The sequence below is a fragment of the Erythrolamprus reginae genome, chromosome Z (genome assembly GCF_031021105.1).
Source record: "Erythrolamprus reginae isolate rEryReg1 chromosome Z, rEryReg1.hap1, whole genome shotgun sequence".
NCBI classification, from domain to species: Eukaryota; Metazoa; Chordata; class Lepidosauria; order Squamata; family Dipsadidae; genus Erythrolamprus; species Erythrolamprus reginae.
This window is the reverse complement of record NC_091963.1, coordinates 35776151-35801261: the sequence shown is the minus strand read 5'-3', so window position 1 is coordinate 35801261 and position 25111 is coordinate 35776151. Positions and strand designations below refer to the sequence as shown.

The window sequence follows — 25111 nt, the reverse complement described above, 5'->3', positions numbered from 1 at the left end:
GTGCGTGCAGCGCACCGGTACCGGTGGGAATGGGAATCTACCCCTGCCCCCACCCCTCAAAGAACTTAACAGAATGACCGAATAATAGAGTTGGACGGCACTGTGGAAGTCTTCTAGTCCAACCTCCTGTTCAAACAGGGAGACCTATACTTATACCCTGATTCTCCAATTGCTTCCTTAAAACTGCAATATTGGAATACCTACAGGTTCTGCAGGCAAGCTGTACCATTGATCGATGGTTCTGTCAGGAAATTTCTCTTCCATCTAAGTCTACCTACCTACCTACCTACCTACCTACCTACCTACCTATCTATCTATCTATCTATCTATCTATCTATCTATCTATCTATCTATCTATTAGACTTATATGCCGCCCCTCTCTGTAGACTTGGGGAGGCTCACAACATTCCGATAAAAGATACAATATAAAACATTCCTAAGCCAATTAATAAAATAATAACTTTTAAAAATGTGTCTTAAAAACTAGTCATTTAAAAACAATCACATCCATTTAGTCCCTTTGTTGCTGTTCCTTCCATTCTTTCAACAATCTCGACATCGGGGTGCTGGGGTGGCGCAGTAGATAGAGTGCTGTACTGCAGGCCACCGGAGCTGACTGTAGATCTGTAGGTCAGCGGTTCAAATCTCATCACCGGCTCAAGGTTGACTCAGCCTTCTATCCTTCCAAGGTGGGTAAAATGAGGATCCGGATTGTGGGGGCAATAGGCTGGCTCTGTTAAAAAATGCTATTGCTAAGCCGCCCTGAATCTAAGGAGAAAGGTGGCATAAAAATCGAATAAATAAATAAATAAATAAATAAATAAACTTTGTGGTTCCTGCCATTTGGGTTGAGGCTTCAACAAAGGGGCTTCATGTTGTGGTTGATGGATTAACAACAAATCCCACCCCCTTCCCCCTCATCATATTCTTCTCCACATCTTTTTCGCTATATAATGTTTACTGTATTGTAGTTATATTATTATAAATTTTATTTTAATTTATACTTATTTTAATATTGTAAGACACAGAGTTATTGTATGACAAGAAGAGCACTAATAAAATTTCAAAATAAATGAATAGGCAAACATATAAATAACATTTATATTTTTTATTTATTTTATTTATAATTTATTTCAAGATTTATTTTACATATATTAAATAGGCAGAGATATAAATGGAAAGACAGACAGACAGACAGATAGATGATGGATGATAGATGATAGATAGATAGATAGATAGATAGAAAGAAAGAAAGAAAGAAAGAAAGAGAAAGGAAGGAAGGAAGGAAGGAAGGAAGGAAGAATGGGGAAGGGAGAAAGAAAGGGTTATTAGAAGGTTGTCTGTATTTGCCTGGAATATTTTATATTATTAGCCCCTTATCTGCTGCTTACTACTTTAGCTGGATTTGCATTTCCTAACAGACCTAAATATGTTGGCTAGTTTATGGCTCAGTGTATCTTGCAAATCAAGACTCGGTAGTCGGTATTCTATGATTCCAGGCAAGTGAATTAATGTAATAATATGCAATTCAATTAACTATGGGTTAACACAATTTGCAAGGAAAGATTGTGAATGGGAGTGGGTGGATGGGGGGAGGAAGGCTTCTAACTGATCTGGTCTGGTTCATGTGAACTACTGTTAAATGATAATATATAACAGTCAAATTGGGGGAAGGCCTGAAGCTCTATTATTTCCAAGGAGGGGTAACAGCTTTTACAGTTCTAAAATATGCTTGCATCCTTTGAGGAGCTTGCAATGCTGAGAGTCCTTTAGAGCGTGGTCCACACACACACACGCACACACACCATTGCAGCCCACTACTAGGCCATGGCCTGTTTGGAACTGAGCCATGCAGGAGTCAGGGAAGCCATGTTTATTTTCAAGGGTGATTAGGGGGAGTATAATTGTTTAGCTGCTATGGTATAGAACTGTGTGTTCTGATATCTGTGTATGATCATAGTTCCCTCTAAGCTAAGCAGGTGAGCAATCGCTCACTTAAAAATCATCATCAACTCAGAGTTTTCCAAACCTGCCCAGAAGCCGAGAGGGAAATTTTATTATTATTTCTGTGTCGCCCAGTCCCGAAGGGACTGCCGCTCAGACACTATACTTTTCCGCCCACCCCCAAAAATTTTTAGAGAGAACACTGTGTATGATTGCTTGATATATCTGTGTATGAATGCAGGAAATGGAAGAAGATGTCAGTTTGATGTCTATGGAGATTCTCAGTCATCCAGGTCATGATTGTCCCAAAGGTACTTTTTCAAGAAGCAACTGGACTTTCTTTGGTTCTCTGCCATTCAGTCAAAACTGAAGAAGTTTCTTGGATTAGAAATGAAACTTCAAGAAAAACAAACTCCAGTTGTCTCTTGGAAAAGATGACAATTTTATTTTATTTTATTTATTTATTTATTCATTTGTCCAATACCCAAATACATAGGAAGAAAATAGACATGTGGTAATATATATAAGGGTAAAAGTAAACTTAGAGGAGAGGATATATGAAAGGAAGAGAATATATATGATAGGTGAAAGAGAGGAAAGACAATTGGACAGGGGACGAAAGGCACACCAGTGCACTTATGTACGCCCCTTACTGGCCTCTTAGGAACCTGGAGAGGTCAATCGTGGAGAGTCTAAGGGAGAAATGTTGGGGGTTAGGGGTTGACACAATTGAGTCCGGTAATAAGTTCCACGCTTTGATAACTCGATTGTTGAAATCATATTTTTTACAGTCAAGTTTGGAGCGATTCGTATTAAGTTTGAATCTGTTGCGTGCTCTTCTGTTATTGCGGTTGAAGCTGAAGTAGTCATTGACCGGTAGGACGTTGCAGCATATGATCTTGAGGGCAATACTCAAATCGTGTTTTAGGCGCCATAGTTCTAGGCTTTCTAGGCCCAGGATTGTTAGTCTATTTTCGTACGATATTCTGTTTCAAGTGGAGGAGTGAAGGAACACTGGAAAGAGGAAAGGCCTAGCTGGCCAAAGAGAGCAACAAAGTACTACTCTAGTTCTAGGGTTACTGACTGCCCCCCACAACCTTCTTTCCATAGAACTCTTCCAATCATAACTTCATAAATCAATGATTTGGTTTCCCACAGTGTTGAGAAAAACAATACAGTGTTCCCTCGATTTCCGTGGGGGATGTGTTCCGAGACCACCCACGAAAGTCGAATTTCTGCGAAGTAGAGATGTGGAAGTAAATGCACTATTTTTGGCTACGGACAGTATCACAAGCCTTCCCTTAACATTTTAAACCCCTAAGTTACAATTTCCCATTCCCTTAGCAACCATTTAGATTATTACTCACCATGTTTATTTATTAAAGTTTATTTAAAAAAATATTTATTAAAGGCAGACAAAAGTTTAGCGATGACATATGACGTCATCGGGCTTGAAAAACCATGGTATAGGGGAAAAAACAGCGAAGTATTTTTTTTAATTAATATTTTTGAAAAACCGGTATAGACTTTTCGCGAAGTTTGAACCCGCGAAAATCGAGGTAACACTGTAATTGGAAAAGTTGCCATTTATGCTATGTATTTAAAGACTTTCCCCACTTCCTAAACTGCATGAAAGAACCAGAAAACTCTAGCTCTGTCTATAGGTCTGGTGGGTTTCATTCCCCACTTTGCCTATCTTTTATTTCCAAACACCTTTAAGGGCAATCCCTATCCATTCAATGTTTTCCGCCCTTGAATTATATTGAACTATAAAATTGCCACATTCATTTTAGCCTTACGTTTTGTGTGTTGGTTTACAGTTAAATCAATTATGTAAACACAATTCACTTTGAAGAAAATAGGGGAATCATTGAAAGCCAAATACAGAGTAAGATACAGTGGGGAAGATAGAAATCTCAAATATGTGCAGTGAATTGGATTTGTAGAAGCCAGCTTTCGTTCTAGGGAAAAAAATAGCTGCTTAAAATTAACAGCAAGGCAGCGAAATGATGTAAGTGTGGCTTAATTTTGATAAGGAAACACATCTGTAGTTATAGGAGAAAATAATTGTAAAATAAGGTGCCTACTTTTCTTATGTTAGATTCTTGCTTACCTTTTAATTATAGTTTTTATTAAATTTGTCATGTTGTTTTGATCATATTTCATGATTAGGAAACTAGAATCTGTTCAATTTTTGAAAGAGAAATAAAAGCTTAACATTTTTGGGACAAAGATACACAAACGCAGATAGTTAATTGAAGTTTTATTTTATTAGCTTTTAGCTAAACTACTATATAGGCTTGCAGTTTATAGCGATCCAAATAGAGCATATAAACTTTTTTAAAAAGAAAAGCATTTAAAGATTTCTCCCCCCAACCCCGGATATGACTTTTTGTAGGATCAAAATAGTAAGTGATAAAACTGAGTTGCTTGCAAAATGCAACTTCAGGTTTCTCCATTTTCAAAGAGGAAGTTAGAATATATTATAAAGTTGTTTATTCTTAGGACTCCATTCCTTCACAAAAAAATCAGAATCATCCTACTAGAATCTATGGTTCACTGTAGTCATTGATTGGCAGTAGATTTAAAATTGACAAAAGTGCTGGCTGCTTATATTCAACATATCAGATAAAGGTAAGATCACATATCATGATTGGCTTCATCACAGTTGATTAACTTGCTACAACATGGGAAGCTGTGAATCATACAAAACCTACCATGACTAAGCAAGAAGTGCAGTTTGTATATGTTTCAAAAGTGGTAATTCACATTGTTTTGTTCACATAGTAGAATCCTAAAATTGATGCATTTTTTTTCCTCACATGACTGTCATCACATTAGGGGAGAGTTTACACAACAGCAAATCTTGCCTGCAAAAATTCAGATGAGCATTAGAGGGCTCATCTATTAAAAAGGACTTTCCAACTTTATTTAGTTATTTGGAGCTTTGAAACCAAGTCATATGACCATATAACCGGGATGTGTATGTATCTTCAAGAACTGCAGTTTATCCTCATTTTTTTCTGCAGCTACTTTATCTTCAGCTGTGAATTTTGAAATCATACTGTATTAACGATAGAAAATTAGAAACTTTAGGTAACTTTAGAAGCTCTCTATAACCTACCACACACCTGTCTAGATTTCCTTATGGATTACCATAGTTGAAGGCCAGATAGTCACCAATATGGACCATTCGTAATCTGCTTGTCCAGTCTTCCCCAACTTGCTAATTGCAAAACTAGAAATGCCAGTGATCGAAATTCTGGAAAGATTGACTAATGGACAGTACTGAAATCATCTAATAAAATTCACAATCCTTACTTTTCCTTTTTTTTAAAAAAATTGAGATCTGGTGCTCCTGTTTTAATGAATAATATCCATACACAAAATGGGTATTCCAAAACCCTCAGAATAGAGTGATAATTTTATCTGATGTCTGTAAATTGTGGCGAAGTATCAGAAAATGAAGTGAAGATATTTAAATTCACTTCATTTCTTTAAAATATATATAGCTATAGATATAGGCAAAATAAACAAAAACATGCTACATTTATCTAAGCAAATTTTGATGACAGAAATTACAGGGCTGATCCTATTTTTGTTATTGTGATTATAAATTAATTTGATGGTTTAGCAAATACTAAATTAACACAGGATTCTCTTTTTTATTATTTCTTACCACTTTTTTTATACTTGAACATTTTTTTCACACAATGTATAATGTGCTTTCTTGTGAAATACCACATATTTCTGTATTCCATTCAGGAATGTTACTGCAAAGCTTGCCACATACAAATAATGCATAAATCACTGCCACAATAGAGAAAATCATTGTAATTGAAAATTTCATCTTAAAAATAAACAAATAAATAAATAAATAAGTAAATATATAAGTAAATAAATAAATATTCCTTACAATGGCTATTTTTCATTACACTAAGCTGACGACTTAAACATTTCAATTGAGAATGAACAACTGTCTTATTTGCGTCTTCTTTCAAACATTTGGAGGGCACTCCATTCAGAAGATCCTAACAGGGAAACAAAATAGTGCAGATTAATTGAATTTAATGAATATTTACATATCTTGATAAGCTTGTCTGAAAAGTAAGGCTCAGTGTGATGAATTTCCATTGTAAGCTGTGTCAATCAGACCACAACTGGAGTGCTACTTCCTAATTTTAAGTGCCACATAAATTTGATTCAGAGATTTTAACTCATCTGAACCAGTCCCCAATACTGGCAATATTTATCCCGGCCAGAGCTCCTGCTTGAATTGAGTTAAAAAGTCATTGATCCTGAAAATAGTTCAGTGTTATTTGGGCAAACAAAACTGAAGTTCCTGGAGTTCTCTGAAGATTTTATCAATTAGAGAATGTTTGAATAACTATTTGCATCATAAGGAGGCCCTCACATTTTTATTTGATCAAAGGACTAGTGGACAATGTTCAGTCTTCATATTTCCTAGTGGAATCTGTTTTTTCAAAGATTTTAGACTCCAAAAATAATTCTTCCTGTTCATGTTACTTCCATAAAAGTGAGTCATGTCAACTTTTGGAGAACTCAGATTACATATCTTTGTCTTAAATATTGTAAGAAGGCGGTGTATTCAATATGTTACAAAATAAAAATAAAAATTGTAGATAAGTAGCTTTTGTTTGACTTTCATACATACATACCAGAATTTAAAGATCTTTTGCCCATGAGTCCAACAAATGAGTCTGTTTTATATCCTGAAAAATATATTTGTGGGATGTTTAAATACAATACTTTGGAAAGATGCCTTTTTTGGTGGTGGTGGTGGTGGTGGGGAAGCAATTTGCAATGTGAATGCATTTTCACACTGAAATACACAGTAGAAACAGATTCTAAACAGACTCTAGTTGAACTCAAGGCTAAATTGACGCTTAGTTATGGAAATTTTTAGTACAAATAAAGATTTAAAAATTCATATTTCAGCAGAATCTGATCTTTAATGAAAAATTTATTTATTTATTTATTCAATTTTTATGCCGCCCTTCTCCTTAGACTCAGGGCAGCTTACAACATGTTAGCAATAGCACTTCTTAACAGAGCCAGCATATTGCCCCCACAATCCGGGTTCTCATTTTACCCACCTCGGAAGGATGTAAGGCTGAATCAACCTTGAGCCGGTGATGAGCTCTGAACCGCTGACCTTCAGATCTACAGTCAGCTTCATCTGAATTTATTTAAAATGGGACTGATTAATAATAAAACATGGCTTCCAAAAGTGAGCTATTTGGCTAGGCTGTATTTTAAAGCACTAGTGTTTTATTCATGGTTACTAGGCATGGTTTCTCCAGAAGTCACTGGAGTTTCTGAACTTGGTTATTTGTTTATAGACTCGCACCTGGAGGAGCAAAGGGGAAGTATTTGACAACATAGAGATGTGGGAAGTGGGAAAGAGATTTAGGGCATTCAGACCCTAGAATTTATCAGGATATATCTAGGTTAGAAAGTAATAGCTTTAGGTTGGCAAGATTTCTGTCCACTAGATGTAATGAAATAAAGGATTGAACTTGACTGGATTTTCCCATGACATCAATCTTGCCACTCAAGCTATGTAGTGTCTATTTTCGCTTCTACTATGGTGCAATTATCTCTTTCTCTAATAATCGTTTCTTTATTGTATACCCAGTTAGCATTTCTTTATTGTATACTCTGTTTGACAAAGATTGTGCTATATTTTTAATTGCTTTGGTATGATCTCAACCTATTGCAAATTAATTTTTGGAGAGTATTTTTTCCCAAAAGCTCTTCAAATTATTGATCAATCTAAAATAAATGGTTTTCAAGGTCAAGAATGCCATGCACATATGACATATTTCTAAGCATTGTGAGATTTTTTTCTTTTATCAGATCATAATTTTGACATCAGCCAATAAATATTGCGGAATAAGTAGACAGAGGCTTTGGATGAAATTATTGTAATTCAAACAGATTTGATCCCCAAGATTTAATTAAACACTCAATCAGGAACACTAAAGGCATTTTCAAATCTTTGATAGACTGTTTTATATATTGTAAAACCCAGTCAAATAAAATAAAATATGTAATATTTTAGTCTTCCTGTAACTTCTGGGTTTGGGCTAAAGCTTTAGTCAATTTGGAGAAAAGTATAAAAATCAGATTATCTCACATATCTCCATGATTCTCTTCTCTGGTTATTAAAAAAACCAACTTTTTCCTAAGCTTGTTTGCAATGAATGTACTATATATGCAATATGAACACTATAGCAGAAAAATTCAATATATTGTCTGTCTATCATTTATCCCACCCTCCCTTTATGTATTTGGATTTGTTAAGATTCCCCAACCCTAAAAAGATTCTGCAGCTTACAATGCATCTCATACACAAGAAACAATTAAAATAAAATGATTTCCTGGACTAAGACAGCCTTTCCATCAATTAGAAAAAGAATTAACACGAGATCCACATACAACCTAATACCAGGTCTGGGATCAGTGACAATATGTTAAGGGACATCTAGAATCTTGGACAGGTTTACTTACTTGGGAATAAGTTTCAATGTTCTCAGTGGTGCATTTCAGGCATTACTTTCAGGCAGCCTTTTAGCAGCCATGGAGTGCATTTTCTTTTAATTTTTAAAAAAATTCCTAAGGACTTCAGGAAGTAAAATAGTTGTATTATTAAATTGAATAAAGCTATGATACCAGGTGGGATTAAACAACTGTTTTTTAATATATATTTATGTAAGTTTTTCTAAGAAAGTTTGACTTTGCCATATATATTAAAACAAATCAATTTGGTGGGAGATTTGCTACTAAACTTTGATGTCAGGGTGTGGCAGAAGGATTGAATTTCAACTTAAAATCACAATGGGAGTAGTTTATGTTAAAGTGATAATGTGACAGCTCTCTATACCATAGAGCAGTGTTTTCAACCAGTGTGCCGTGGCACACTAGTGTGCCACAAGACATGGTCAAATGTGCCGTGAAGAAGGAAGCTCAGCTTCCAGTCTCGCAACATTTTGCTGAGGGCGCAAATAGCAAAAGGTTGCGAGACTGGAAGCTCTACTTCCTTCTTTGCACCTTCCTTCTTTGTGGCAGGTGAGCTTTGGGGCCTGGCGGGAGGGCGCTGGCAGCGGGAGCGGGAGGGCACCAGCAGCAGCAGCACCAGGCAGTAGCTCCAGGGCAAAGGCACCAGCAGCTGCAGCGCCCCGCCCGGCTGGAGCTTCTCTGGTGGTGCTGGCAGATGAGCTTTGGGGCCTGGCAGAAGGGCTCTGGCAGTGGGAGCGGGAGGGCGCCAGCAGCAGCTGGGAGATCCAGGGCAGAGGCACCAACGGTGCCATATGGACTTGTTGCTGGACGCCTTAAATGATGGTGCTGTGCTGGGCATGGGCGTGGGGCTGGCACTGGCCCACTGGCTGGGCCAGGACAGAGATGCCAGCCCCACACCCATGCCCAGTGCAGCATGTATGGCGTCCTGCATTACGTCCAGCTGCTACTGTTGGTGCCTCCGCCTTGGAGCTCCCACTCGCAGCCGACCGCCCTGCCACCACCCCGTGGCTACTGCCCGATGCTGCTGTTGCCGGCGTGGTATACGAGAGATAGCAAGATAGAGATAGCAAGAGAGAGATAGAAAGAGAGAGAAAGAGAGAGAGACACACACAGAGAGAGCAAGAGTGAGAGAAAAAGAGAGGGGGGAGGAGAGAAAGAGAGAGAAAGAAAGCAAGAGAGAGAGAAAAAGAAAGCAAGACACACACACACAGAGAGACACACACAGAGAGAGAAAAAGAGAGAGGAGAGAGAAAGAGAGAGAAAGAAAGCAAGAGAGAGAGAAAGTGAGAGAGAAAGAGAAAGAAAGAAAGAGAAAGAGAGAGAGAAAGAAAGAAAGAGAGAGAGAGAGAAAGCAAGAGAGAGAAAGAAAGAGAGAAAGAAAGAAAGAAAGCAAGAGAGAGAAAGAAATGAGAGAAAAAAGGGGAGAAAAAAAGAGAAATGAGAAAATGATTGAGGCAGAGAATGAGAGGAAAGAGAGAGAAGTGACTTGATTTAAAGCATATGATAAAAAGGACCCAAAGAATAAGAGAGAACCCCCCCCAGCCCTCATTTCATTTTTGGAAATGGTTCAAGAGTGGGTATACCCCCCCCCCCCCACACACACACATCAAAACAGGCCCTGGTTTCACATTGAGTATAAATACATTTAGAAAGTAGTATTTTATTAATTATATGTATAATATGTACTGTCTTAGAGTGTCATTTTGTGTCATTTTGGTTGGTGGTCTGCCCCAGGATTTTGTAAATGTAAAAAAATGTGCCACGGCTCAAAAAAGGTTGAAAATCACCTCCATAGAGTGTCCTTTGAGAAAAAAAATATCTCAGATTCATTGTTTCATAATGAAATAGCTCCCTCTGATAATAAAATTTGGATTTCATAGTGCAGCCTGCTTTATCTTGCAGAGAAGTAAGCCTGGTTTTGTTTAAAAAATCATATTCCTAGAAAATTTAGTAATGAAGAATCTGTGGAACTCGATCTAAGGTACAAATAGAGACAACAATAGAAAACTGAATGGCCTGAATGGATCCATTTCTCTTCTCACATTAGAGCAGGGGCCTCCAACCTTTAAGACTTGTGGACTTCAATTCCCAGAGTTCTTGAGCGAAATTTGCTAGCTGAGGAACTCTGGGAGTTGAAGTCCACAAGCCTTAAAGTTACCAAGCTTGGAGACACCTGCATTAAAGGGTCTATGCATGGTGACATAGTGGTTAGAATGTGGTATTGCAAGCTGACTGTCCACAGACAGGAGTTCAATTCTGACAGGCTCAAGGCTGACTCAGCCTTACATTCTTCCTAGGTCAGAAAAAATGAGAAACCAGATTGTTGGGGGCTTTGTGCTGATATTGTTTATTCCTCAAAGATGGCTGTAAAGCACTATGGGATGGTATATAAATCTAAATGCTATTACTATTATAAGCTATATAAAACTTATTTGGTTATATACTTTTGCTTGCTTAGAATAATAAACAAACTGAGAAGTACTAACGTGTATAGCCAGCATTTGTTAAAGAACCTAGAAGTTCAAGAAAGATTGCAAAATGCTTTCTGAGGAAAACTCTTCATACATATTTTCGGCTTCTTTCCAGGCAGTACTATCCTCAAAGAACATGACCTAGCAATTTTGTATCATATATCACAGTGTTTTTCAACCAGTGTGCCGTGGCACACTAGTGTGCCGCGAGACATGGTCAGGTGTGCCGCGAAGAAGGAAGCTCAGGTTCCGGTCTCGCAACTTTTTGCTGAGAGAATGAGAGTGAGAAAGAGAGAGAGAAAGAAAGAGAGAGAGAAAGAGAGAGAAAGAAAGCAAGAGAGAGAGAGAGAGAAAGAGAGAAAGAGAGTGAGAGAGAGAAAGAAAGCAAGAGAGAAAGAAAAGAGAGAAAGAGAGAAAACAAGAGAGAGAGAAAGAAGGCAAGAGAGAGAGAGAAAAAGAAAGCAAGAGAGAGAGAAAAGGAGAGGAAGGGAGAGAGAGAAATGAGCAAAAAGGGGAGGAAAAAAGAGAAATGAGAAAATGATTGAGACAGAGAATGAGAGGAAAGAGAGAGAAACAAAAGAGAGAGAGAAGTGACTCTTGATTTAAAGCATATGATAAAAAGCACCCAAAGAATAAGAGAGAGAAAAACCCAGCCCTCACTTGTTTTTGGAAATGGTTCAAGAGTGTGTATACACACACACACACACAAGGGTGGGGAGGAGACAGGGATGGAAAAAGAGAGGAGAGTGTCTTAGGGTGTCATTTTGTGTCATTTTGCTTGGTGGTGTGCCCCAGGATTTTGTAAATGTAAAAAATGTGCCGCGGCTTTAAAAAGGTTGAAAATCACTGATATATCATATTAATATTCCCTACTTTTTTCCTTTCTAATATTGAAATGTCTCCCCCAAAAGAAAGATCATTTCTGTTTAAGATGATTAACCTATAATGACACATCAGAAAGAAAACAAAGCTAGAAATCTTTTTCCTGTCATTATATGTCCATACAATATGGACTATTACCAAAAGAGTCATTTCCCTATAGCTTTTGTTTTTATATTTCCATATCCTAATCAGTATTCCTCTGGTGATATGTTTTATGTAATCGATATTCATTCTGGTAGCTCACTTCCATTTAGTAATGAAATAATTTTGCATAAATTAGCGAACAGCTCATTTCAATAGACAGCTAAAACTTTTGATTTTTGATTCACCCAAAGGTAGCTTATGCAGGTTGATTAATAACTTTCGCTAATAAAAATATAGGTTCTACTTCTCCAAATTGCTTTGAAAGTTATCATTTTCTGAGTAATGATCAAATTGTGTCAAACTAGAGTTATAAACTTAAGCTATATTGAAAGTAAATGCCACTGATGGTGCTAAATGTTAATAAGGATATTGTGAGTTTAATTAGTGATACAATATCTGCTAACCCTGGCCCTAGCAAGACATTTCTATAAGTATTAGCCTATAGGATTTGATGGAATATTTCCTGGAGAATATAAAAAGGAACATAATTTATATCCTGCTAAAACCAATCCAAGAAATTAATGCTATAATTAATAGCACTAAATGACTAAATATCAGTAAAATTAAAACATCATTTCACCATAAATGAAAATTTAAGGAGTGATATAATATACCCAAAGATCAGCTAAAAATGAACGAATCGGCCAATGAGAGAGTTAGGCATATGTATAGAAAGCCGTTTTAAAAGAACGGGCCTTTGGTCCCACTTCTTCCTGAAGTGTACTGCTGAAAAAGCATTGTTGGTACTAATTAAAAGTGTGAAAGCTATAAATGTATGTTTGGAAGCATAGTTCCCTCTAAGCTGAGCAGGTGAGCAATCGCTCACTTAAAAATCATCATCAACTCAGAGTTTTCCAAACCTGCCCAGAAGCCGAGAGGGAAATTTTATTATTATTTCTGTGTCGCCCAGTCCCGAAGGGACTGCCGCTCAGACACTATGCTTTTCCGCCCACCCCAAAAAAAATTTAGAGAGAACACTGTTTGGAAGTGTGCAGTGCTCAGTGGAATTTATTCCTAAGGTAGGTATGCACAGAATTCGGCTACACTGGAAAAATAATATTCAGAAATCATCATTTTCTGAAATTACCCTCTCCTAGAGTACAGGGTAAGAATGGATGATTCTGTTATAATTACTGTATATGGAATTTATAAATGTATATCTTTTCCATACAGGGCCTTTGAATGTATGCCAGCATTTCTACTAGTTCACTGGAAATGCTGGATTTGATACAATTTCCCTAGAATCAAATACTGTATACAGTTGCAGTTCTGGATGTATCTCATATTGAAGTAATTGATTAAATGGTGCAAAAAAAATGGGGTGGGGGTGGGGGGAGGAAAACCACTCTCTCTCAGCCCAACCCACCTCATAAAGGAAAAAGGAAGAATAGTCAGGGGTGTTGTGTTTGTTTGTTTCCTTTTGGTATTTGTGAAAAAAATAAAGGCAGGATATACATTCATAAACAAAACCAATTCCAACTTACTTTTGCGTGTGACAGGGCTATATCCTGGAAATAAAAAACCACAAATGATTAGCAAGTGCACACATCATTACTTATCACTGTCTTTAAAAAAAAGAAAGCATTTCAAAAAACCACATTATTGGTGCATAGCAATTAATGCCTTAATCGTTTTCTGAATAATTCATGGATGCGAAATACTTTTTAGTCTAAGCACAATATCCCAGGAGTGCTTCCTGTATGTATTCCATTATAAAATGGAATACATGCTTTTTATATGATTCTCATTCATTTTCCCTTGAGTAAAGGACATTCCAGTTGATCCATGACTGCCACCTTGATTTTATTCAGGATTTTAATTTCATTTCTTTCAAAACTGATGATTTATAGGGAGAATGTCTCTTATTATACTTTCTTAGTTTTTCTATGTTGTCTTGCTAAATATACATAAAATACTACTCATGGTATTAAGAATATTTCTTAATAATAATTCATGGATGCGAAATACTTTTTAGTCTAAGCACAATATCCCAGGAGTGCTTCATGTATGTATTCCATTATAAAATGGAATACATGCTTTTTATATGATTCTCATTCATTTTTCCTTGAGTAAAGGACATTCCAGTTGATCCATGACTGCCACCTTGATTTTATTCAGGATTTTAATTTCATTTCTTTCAAAACTGATGATTTATAGGGAGAATGTCTCTTATTATACATTCTTAGTTTTTCTATGTTGTCTTGCTAAATATACATAAAATACTACTCATGGTATTAAGAATATTTCTAAAACATTTTAATGGAATCAAAATAAAGATTTTAAATAATGTTTATAAATAAATAATGAGTAATAATGAGCAATCATGGGCTTTCCCAAATATGCCCATGTTACACCAACACTCCGCAGTCTGCATTGGTTGCCGATCAGTTTCCGGTCACAATTCAAAGTGTTGGTTATGACCTATAAAGCCCTTCATAGCACCGGACCAGATTACCTCAGGGACCGCCTTCTGCTGCACGAATCCCAGCGACCAGTTAGGTCCCACAGAGTGGATCTTCTCTGGGTCCCGTCAACTAAGCAATGTCGCCTGGCGGAACCCAGGGGAAGAGCCTTCTCTGTGGCAGCCCCGGCCCTCTGGAACCAACTCCCCCCAGAGATTAGAACTGCCCCCACCCTCCTTGCCTTTTGTAAACAACTTAAAACCCACCTCTGCCACCAGGCATGGGGGAATTGAGATCCTCTTCCCCCCTAGGCCTTTACAATTCTATGCATAGTATGTATGTATGTATGTTTGGTTTTTATATTAATAGATTTTTAATCATCAATACCAAATTACTATTGTACACTGTTTTATTGTCGCTGTTAGCCGCCCCGAGTCTCTGGAGAGGGGCGGCATACAAATCCAATAAATAAAATAAATAAATAAATAAATAAATTTACTAATTATACATAATAAATTAGGGAAATAATTGTTTTATTTTATTAAATATTTTTAATTTGAATCATTTTTTTTTAGCTATGTCTAAATTACAGCATAAAAAAAAAGAAATGTAAGTGGTTCTCACCAGCATCCCGTTTTCCCATTAAGCCATAGAATTGTTGAGGTCTGGGTCTTCTGGCAATCCTCTGAAGAAAGTGTTCAAAAGGGAAAGGCAACTTCTCCTGAAAGAGAAATATAAAAAGACTATTTCAGTGCTCAGCTTCACTTATACAATGTGATGTTCTTTAAAAGAGCACTAAATTTGGAAGGTTTGCATATTTCGAATTTCCTTTTCCCTTTTCCTTTCCCTGGTCTGATACATTCAAAAGCCTAGAGTAGCTTATTTCAAAGGGAAGGGATGCCCTCCCTCTACATTCAAATGAGCAAATCAATATAAATGTTAATCTAGGATCAAAAGCTTCCTGCATTTAGGCACACGTAGGTCACAAGAGGGCGCTGAAAATTAAGAGCTGGAAATTGTCAAAATTTGGTTCCAAGTTAAGGGATTGGTTGACCCAGGTTTTAAAAATAAGTACGCAATCTGTTTCCATTCTTAATTTTTTTTGGTATCTAGATAATCCATATTAATACCTTGCAAAAAAGATGAAACAATGAATTTGTCCGATCAACTATAAATTATGGATGTATTTTATGAATAAACCATGAGATTTCCTGACAGGTAAAAGATGGTAGTGAGGAATATTAAATGAACCAAGGTCTGATACAACCAGGGCAGCTTCATATCTTCTTAAGTATTCTATCCTATGGTTACTTGCACAATGACACGGGTGGGTTGCTCTGGAGATTAGATTTTACGGAAAAGATAAATGACTATGGGCCAAGATGAATCTGTGAATTTAGGATCCAAAAATTGTGCTTCAACTTTTTCCATAGGAATCAGCAAGATATTATGATGGAATATAGTGCCAATTGAGCAAGCAGGGCAGTCAGTAGATAGCCCTACGTCAGATTCCTTTGAATATATGGTTAGCAATATTTTCACATCATTTATCACATCAAATAAAGCTTTGCTGAGATTTAAGTACATTTAACCAATCACAGATTTATACTAGTCACCTCTATGTCAAGTATCTTTGATTCGTCTTTCTACCTAATTATGCAAATTTCAGCAGTATACGTAACTGGTATTAAATAGTGAAAAGAGCTTGAACACCCAATCTCAACACCCAATGAAATCAACCTAATTAAATGGGTGAGTTTAAGCAGGTAAGCACAATCATTTCAACATTTATATTTATCATCCCCATGATGTTTAATTCATTTTTACAGCTTTTTAATTTCCAACTAGAAGGGAATTATAAGGGAAAATTAGACGAGATGCTGGTGATCCATAAAATAAACTTTTATGGATGCACTTTTATTTTTGTTAAGAAGCAATCATGGAATTTAAATTGTAAAGGGATTTGGGAATTAAGGCTTCTCTCCAATGGCAAAAACTAATCCTTTCAATTGGCTTTTTCTCTTTCTTTAAGCATTACTTAAGGGAAATAGGTGCAGGTATAACTTTTCCTGTTCTAACTCCTTATTTGAAATGCAAGAATTATTGTCAAGAGAAGTTAAACATAAGAAAAACAAGTCATGTCTCAAACTAAAGAGACTTAAGTCCTATTTCTTAAAAAAAAAACATGTATTATTGCTTTCTAAAATGCTCCCCCCCCCCCCCAGCTATACTATTCTTATTCACTTTTATTTTTCACCCAATTATGGTTTGCAAGCTATGGTTAAAGTAATGATCATCATACTGACTGAGGATTTGACATATACAGTGTCATCCAAAGAAGATACCCTTTAAGCTAGTGATAATAATGGAACATTATAAGAAGGGGAAATTGATGGTGTTGGTTATAGAGGCCTGGAAAGGAAATGCCGTAAATAGACAAGAAGAAGGGGCTAGGCCTTGGTGTTCTATCTTGTAGGCAAATTTGTTATTCTTCTTCTGATGCAGAGAGAAATGCAACCTAAGATTAGGGCAAGCAAGTAATATAATTCAATATATCTTTTTCCTAAAGTTCAATACATCTTTCATTTTAATTAAGCTGCCAGATGTAGACATTCCTTATATTTTGTGGCTGGAGCAATTCAGAAAAGATGATGGCAGTAAAGAGAAGGGTTTTTAGTCTGGCATGAAGATGACTTGTGATCAGATAAAGATGGCTCTTTACTGCTTTTCAAATATGAACACAGTCTTGTTACGTAGAGGTGTCATATTACATTATGTGATTTTAGATTCTTAACTCAGTGGTTTAGAGCTACTCCCCCCCTCCATTGAGATTTATACTGCTTGGCTTCCTCCAAACCACAAAAGACTTTGCTTCTGCACCTAAAGGTGTATCTAAAACATGTTGGTCTAATGATTAGGCTTGCAGCTGTTTATTTGGTTTTTTTCCTACACCCTCTCCACCTCTTTGGAAGCTTACAGTTCAAAAGCTTTAAAAACTCCCTGTTTTGCTTGAGTTCAAATAAGTTTTAAGTTTGCTAATTATCTCCTCTGTCATATGCATATTTCACAGTGTGTCTCCCAATTCCATTTTTAGAATCATATCCTAAATGTATTTATGTTTTTTTTTAAAAACACCCCTCTGCTGGTTAATAATTGCAGTAAGCAGCATTTGAAATTAGTCCCTTTCTATGGACACAATATTAGGACTTGGTGGATTAACATACAACATACAATTTTGTGGGCGGTCAAATTCTAATTATCCCTAAAATCAGCATACCTGGCGGGGTTGCTGTGATGAGAATAACACGAAGAAAAGGCTGCCTGGTACGGCACCCTAAGCAGGGCAGCCACGGCACATTAAGAAGTAAGATTAAAAACTCTGATGCGTTTACTCACGCTAAGAACGCAACAACTGCTAGAAAGCGCGCGGGTACGAGCGACATCAGGAAGCAATCGCTCTTTTTCACCGGCGGCCTCAGTTTGGAAAGGAGAACGTCGCGCTCCATCAACACAATCCGGCGCTCTCGCCTGGGCCGAAAGGAGGATGCAGAGAGGCGGAATAGAGCGGACAATTTGCCCCGATGTCGCCTCAGCTGAACGCGAGCGGGCAACATCCCTTGCCGCACCTGCCAAAAGCTGGCGGCGTCAGGGATGCCCGTTCACACGGTCAACTCCTGCCCGCTCTAGTCTTTGCTCCCTCGCCCGCCCGTGCACCGCCATACAGCCTTCCTCGCCCTCGGGCGTTTTTTTGCAAAGGCAACCTAAGTTGCGGAGCCCCCCCCCTCAAAGTGATTTCGTCTCACCTGCTTCGTCTCGCCTCCGTCGGACCAATCCGCCCAGTAGTTCAACTCGCGCTGGTCTTCCAGATCTTCCCCCACGGCATGCGCGGAAGATAGGAAGAGCATGAGCAAAAGCAGCATGACCTTCTTCATTTTCAGCTTTTGTTTTCCCCCGCCGAAGGTCTGCTGAAGAATCCTAGCAGAGTAGCGTCGGAGATACCGTCGAGAGAAGCGAAAGCGCTCCTTTCCCGCTTTTGCGCCTCTTCCAAAGTTCTCCGAAGCTGTTGGTAAGAGGGGAAGCGAGAGAAGGAGAAAAGTCAAGGATGAGTGTGAAGGTTCTCCCCCGCCCCCGTCCCGCTAGAGAAGACCATAGAAGGAAAAGGAGATGTCTACGTAGCCCATAGCATGCGCCCTGTAATCGATCTGGATGCATAAAACTGAATTAAAACAACATCCATGAAGGCAGGCAGGCAGGCAGCCTGCCAGCGCCAATGAACCCCGAGCACTTACTGCTATAAAGAAAGGTAACGCCTTAGCTGCTTGGTGGAATACCAAGTGCCAGGCTAAGAATCTTCTCTACTTTATAGTCCAGACGATGGGGCAGGGCTTAAAGCTAATGACTTCCAGGTGTCTGTCATATGAGTCACTTGACTAGCCCCCTCCCCTCATCCCAGGATGTATGTATTCAGTAGGCAGTGGCCACCAGGCTGTTCCTGAATGAACACGACTTCCTTTGGAGATACTCTCCCCATGAATTATTATCTTTTTTCTCATCTCTTTATCAGCAGTCCGAGACAAGGCTCCCCCAAGGGAAAACTTTATTTTGCCCAACAGACAGCTTACAAAGTACCGATATCTATAGGATGTGGTACGTATAGTCCCAGGATGAATAATCGAAGTAGATCAAGGGATTTATCTATAGCAACTTTTATATAATATTTTGGATGTCAGGCCTATTGCTATTTAAAGACTGAACCTCGAATTTCAATTGAAATTTGAGTGTATTTTAAGCAAGCTACATATTATAATAATATAGTATATGTAGAATATAATAAGCTTCAGTTATATATTTTTTAATGAAATCATTTCATCAACAATAGTATATAAAATATTTTGCTCAGACTGCTTTGCTGCAGACATTTCTGGTACTTGTTCCATTATTTATTTGATTCTTGGGTTAGTCAAGATTTCATGGCTACAGGAAAAAGTATTCATTTGCTAGATAGTGAGACAGCCTCATGTATAACTACAAAATTTGGGGTGTACAAGAGAAATAACTTAATCTACAAAGACTGTGGTTTCGGTTATAATTCAATGGTTATTCCTACCCTACAATAATCACCATTTCTGCTGCCCTTTTATTGCTATTAAGGCAATAATATATTGTTATATAGACACAGTATTGTATTGGTGATTTTAGAAGATGCTGGGGGCATTTCTCCACATCTAAGTTAGAATATCATGAACCCATTTTGACTTGGCAGAAAACTATAACATCATAATATTTGTTGACCCCATTCCTGGCTCTCTTCTTTCTGTTCCCACTTACTACAATCACCAGATCATTTTCCAAATTACAAAGTTTAACAAATTCAATATCCTTTGAAGCTGATTTTGAATTGAGTCGGAATAAGGGTGAGAATACTGTACTCTTTTAATACTGGCAGAAGTAAGGATGAGTTTCTACAGAGTAGAGAGAAAAATGACAACATCATAGAGACAAGGCAGAAAAATAAGTTGCAATGATTTTAATTTGAGGCACATAGAGAAAGGTTGAGGCACATAGAGAAAGGTTGTAGTAGGAAAATATTCTATATCACAAAGGAAGAACAATTTTGGATACTAAAACACTAGTAGCAATGGAATATTTGCTGAAATTTGAGGGGGGGAAAGACAGAAAATAAGCTTGTCTAATGATGAGTGCATCAATCTAACTGCATCAATATTTAAATAGTATCCAGATATTTCTCTTCTAACAAGTCTGGGGAAGAAGTTTGAAGTTAATATACGCTGATCAAAAAAATAAAGGGAACACTTAAACCAGTGACTTTCAACCTTTTTTGAGCCGTGGCACATTTTTTACATTTACGAAACCCTGGGGCACATTGAGCAGGATGGGGGGGGGGGGGGCGCTAAAAAAAGTTTGGACAAAAAATTCTCTCTCTCTTCCTCCCTTTCGCATTATTTCTCTCTCCCTCCCTCTTTCTCTCCCTCTTTCTTTCTCTCTCTCTCTCCATCCCTCTTTCTTTCTCTTCCTTCCTTCCTCTTTTTTGCTCTCTCTCTCCCTCCCTCCCTCCCTCTGTCTTTCTCTCTCTCCTTCCCTCCCTCTGTTTCTCTCTCTCTCTTGCTTTCTTTCTCTCTCTTTCTCTCTCTCTTGCTTTCTTTTTCTTGTTCTCTTTCTCTCTCTTGCTTTCTTTCTTTCTCTCTCTCTTGTTCTCTTTCTCTCTTGCTTTCTTTCTCTCTCTCTCTCTTGCTTTCTTTCTCTCTCTCTTCCTTTCTTTCTCTCTCTGAGCTTCGCGGCACACCTGACCATGTCTCGCGGCACACTAGTGTGCCACGGCACACTGGTTGAAAAACACTGACTTAAACTACCCAGTATAACTCCAAGTAAATTAAACTTCTGTGAAATCAAACTGTCCCCTTAGGAAGCAACACCGGAGAGGGGCGGCATACAAATCCAAATAATAAATAAATAAATAAATAAATAAATAAATAAATAAAATTGTCCCCTTCTTTGTGCTGCCCTTCTCTGCCTCATATCTATGATGGCTTGTGCGTTCTCATCTAATGACTTCAGGCTACTCGCTGGGGAGAGCTCCCCCTCGGGGGTCTCAGGCTGTTCTCCCTCCTCCTCGTCCTGACATTCCTCTTCCCCGTCTGCCTGGTCCTCCTCCTCCTCCTGTTCCTCGTCCTCCCCCTCTGAGCATGGAGCCGGCAGAGTTCCAGCCGTTCCCTGAGGAGCCTCAGACTGAATCACAACAATTCCAAGTAAATTAAACTTCTGTGAAATCAAACTGTCCGCTTAGGAAGCAACACTGATTGACAATCAATTTCACGTGCTGTTGTGCACATTCAACTTTGCACAGAACAAAGTATTCAATGAGAATATTTCATTCATTCAGATTTAGGATGTGCTATTTGAGTGTTCCCTTTATTTTTTTGAGCAGTGTATTTTAACTAAGATATATGATATATAAATATATAATTTAAACTTTAAGGAACCAACAAGAAACTAAAGGGACACAATAGAATGGATCTCCTGCAGTGTACTTTTCAAAATATTAAATAAGGATGAGAAAAAATGCCCAAATGAAATAAGATGAAGAACTCTCTTCTATATTGAAGAACCGCATCTAAACCAAGGGTGTTAAACTGGCAAGCTGGAGGCATCATGTGCAGGCGTTGCCCGCTCCAGCTCTGTGAAGGGAAACATGATGCAACATGATGTGGCAAGTTTTAGACCCGTGATCTAAACTATTGATATACCACCATCAAAAATAAAGAAGTAACACTGGCTAAGGGAAACACATATAAGTAAGCCCTGTTAAACCCAATTTCATTTATTTAAGTAAATACTATACAATCACACGATTGATGTACTAGGACATGGCTTGAATTGAATAAAATTGTTCATTATGTCCAAAAGGAAAACTTGACCATTTCGTAAAATGCCAATTTCAACCTTTTAGAGCAATAAGGACTATTGTAATAAGGAGTTTTCTGTATCACTGGAGCTGGAAATATATTGAATCTCTTTTCAGAGACTAACAAATCTAGCATCCTGTTTTCACAGGAATCAGCCACATATCTCTAGACGTTTACAAGTGGCTTACAGATAGATAATACTTCAATTTATGTTTTGTCTTTCTCTCTCCCTCCTTCCCTCCCACTGTCTCCCTCTCCTTTCCCCTCCTCCCTCTCTTGTAATTTTAGTATGAATTGGATGCATGGCTCATTCCAAAAGCATCACAAATATTTGATTGTAAATCAAAAGAAAAATAGAGATAATCATTGTACGTTTCATTATTAGAACTACCTGGAGGAAATTTATTTATTTATTTATTATTTATTATTTAGATTTGTATGCCGCCCCTCTCAAGCACAGTATCCATAACTATATCATGATGGAGTTGGAGACAAGTCATTGCAGGATGCTAAGATGTCTTACTGCCTTAGCAGTGTTTGCTGCTTTTTCAACAGTTTTCCAAGCAGCAAAAGGTAGAAAAACGAAACAGCATTTTTACTGCTGAATTCTCCTCTCCAATGCCTAAGAACATCCTCTTGATACAACCAAGATGAGACCACGTACCAGCCTACACTGTAGGTATGAGAGGCCTGTTTAAGGTTGCACACAATCTCCACATGGCCTCTATCTCTATCTCTCATTCTTTTTTTTACATTTTGGTAGACAATACATAAGAGGGGTTAATAAAAGGATCCTAATCAGGAGAACAATATTCTTGCAGTTGCTTATACAGGGCATAAACCTGACCCCGAGGCAATGTGGGAAGGGGGTTGGGGCGAAAATCTGCGATACATATGTTGAAAAAAGGAAGGAAGACACTGAATACAAATCAAAGTAACACAAATAATGACTAAAAACCGTAGGACACTTCCCAATAAGCCTGTGGGTAACCAAGCCCAAAGGCTTTCCCACCAAGATCCTAAAGTATTAATTTTCAAATCAGAAGTCAATTTGTTTAAAATATTGCATTGGTGCTAGATAGTTTGTGACTCATCTGAAAGGTTAAAACAACACAGTCCACCAAAACTTTCACAACCTAAATGTTGACGCAAAAGCAAATAATCAATAGCCTTTCTCAAATTTTGCAGCTAATGGTTAATTGCTGAAACAGCTGAAGAAGTAACATTAATTTTTTTTTTGTTAAATTACATGCAATAGCGTTAATGTTAAGATGAGCACAAGCAGCTAGAGCTGGCACACACACTATAGATGCAGCCAGCGCTACATATTCCACTTTATTAAGTAAGGCTGCTTCAGAGTCACAAATGCATGTGCAGAAGTGTTGCGCACATGGGGCAAATGTGTGCATGAACTGGCGGCAAAATTATTTATAACCCACCATTGGTTGAATGCAAAAAAACCCATTCTTGCATTTTATGCTGGAAAAGTTGTCTGGAATCTTGAAGAGTTGCTGGGAGTTGCTACTTCCAGGCAGGAGTCAGTTGGATCCAGGTTGCAAGCAGTGATGGGCTCCTACTGGAATGGTCAGGAATGCAGTTCCGGTAGCAAAATTTGGAGCTTCACCCCAGAGCACCCAATTTGCACTGAAAGGTGTTGAAACAAAATGCATAAGCCACGCCCACAGGGTGGTAGTCAAAATTTTGGCAGCCCATCACTGGTTGCAAGTCAGGATAAAACAGCTTTTTATGTTCCTAGTACACTTTAGTTTTAATGAACCAGTTAAATTGTACCATCAAACTATTTTATACCTTGTTAGTTTACAACAAGTATGGCTCTTTCTTTTAATTTTTTTGTATCCTGTCTTCATTATTCTTATAAATAACTCAAGGTAACAAGTACTGTATAGTTAATACACCTTCCTACAAAACCCTTTGAGATGATATTTTCTTTTTGATTAAATGCTTTCTATTCATGATTTAATCTTAATTTTAAAATTGTAGTCCCCTCCTTTTTTATTCAACACCTGCTAATGATGATATCCAAAGAAGATCAAACAGCAGTTGTTACTTTTTGTAAAATGTGATGAAAAGAAAAATTTATTCATGAGGCTATTTTAAAAATGTAGGAAAGTAAAACCTAGGTTGACCAAGTAAATAGCCTGAGTGAAAATCATTGGATTGTGGCACTAAATGGGGATTTGGACTTGATGGGCCATTCCAATTTTATGATCCTGTTTTATTCTGACTTGGTTTTTGCACTGAAGTGCTATCCACCCATCCTTTTAAGAAAAACAACAACACCTCAGCATTAAATTTATTACCGGCATTGTGATTAGCTTTTTTACCTTTGCTGTGTCCTGACTCATTCCTGACTAGTGCTGTGCTGTTGTTGCCTGTACACCATGTGTTATCAAGCAATTAGCTGTTTCTTTTAGATTTATTGCTCTTCCTCGTCTCGTCACTAGCTGGCAGAAAAAGCATATCTGTCAAACTGTTGCAGGACTTTCTGTAAGATTCTTCATGTGTTTTTCTCCTAAGTTTTGTTTGGTGGGGACCTAAGTTAAATAAAATTAAAACAATAATAGCAACAAAGAATCATGAAGAGACGTAAATCACAAGCAAATAAAATCATTTTACATCGGATCTCTTCTTCCTTCCTTCCTTCCTTCCTTCCTTCCTTCCTTCCTTCCTTCCTTCCTTCCTTCCTTCCTTCCTTCATTTCTTTCCCTTTCTTTTATACAGACAACAAAGGCTAATTTTCAGATTCCTCACTATCTTAGGATGCACGGAGAGAGAGTCATCCCATCATGCTATTTATTGTTCACTATTTCACATTTATGCATGTCTATACAGTCTAGTTTTATTGCACAATTTTGATAGAGTAGCAGACAGCAATGCTATATCCATCTATTTAGGGCAACAGCTACAGAAAGATAGCAGATGAGGCTGACCATGGATGGGGTAGTATGGGCCCATATTAGCTTTAGATGGCTGGTTAAGGCCATCCTAGTTCTTTCTATTGTTAGTCACCAGAATTTATTTTTGATGAAATGGATGGTGAAGAGTAACATATTTTATATACCTTGCAGCAAGTGTTGAATTGTATCATAAAAGAAAATGTTACTAGTGAAGCATAGGAAACCATAAAGCAACATCATAGGTTCACAGCAGAAAAGATTGATGCTAGGGCATGTTTCTGCTCTGGCTAACTACAACTGGCAAAAGCTTTTGATGTGAATGGATAATTACATTAAAATAATGCTGGGATTGGGAGAGTGTTGTTTGTTTTATATAATATAAA

The 25111-nt window shown here is 37.7% G+C and overlaps 1 protein-coding gene across 3 annotated transcripts; it reads right to left on the bottom strand.

Moving 5' to 3' along the window:
• Positions 1–5858: 5858 nt before the first annotated feature.
• TAC1 (tachykinin precursor 1) lies at positions 5859–24198 on the bottom strand. Of its 3 annotated transcripts, none has more exons than XM_070766807.1 (6): positions 24156–24198; positions 18190–18446; positions 15011–15107; positions 13469–13492; positions 6624–6677; positions 5859–5975 (listed from the first exon to the last, which is right to left on the bottom strand). In XM_070766807.1, exons 2-6 carry the CDS (start codon positions 18316–18318, stop codon positions 5926–5928), a joined length of 354 nt encoding a protein of 117 aa, XP_070622908.1. In that variant the 5' UTR covers positions 18319–18446; positions 24156–24198; the 3' UTR covers positions 5859–5925. The 3 variants fall into 3 exon arrangements, with proteins under 3 accessions (XP_070622908.1, XP_070622906.1, XP_070622909.1); XM_070766805.1 differs by lacking the exon at positions 24156–24198 and adding an exon at positions 18676–18708; XM_070766808.1 differs by lacking the exons at positions 6624–6677; positions 24156–24198 and adding an exon at positions 18676–18708.
• Positions 24199–25111: the final 913 nt, after the last annotated feature.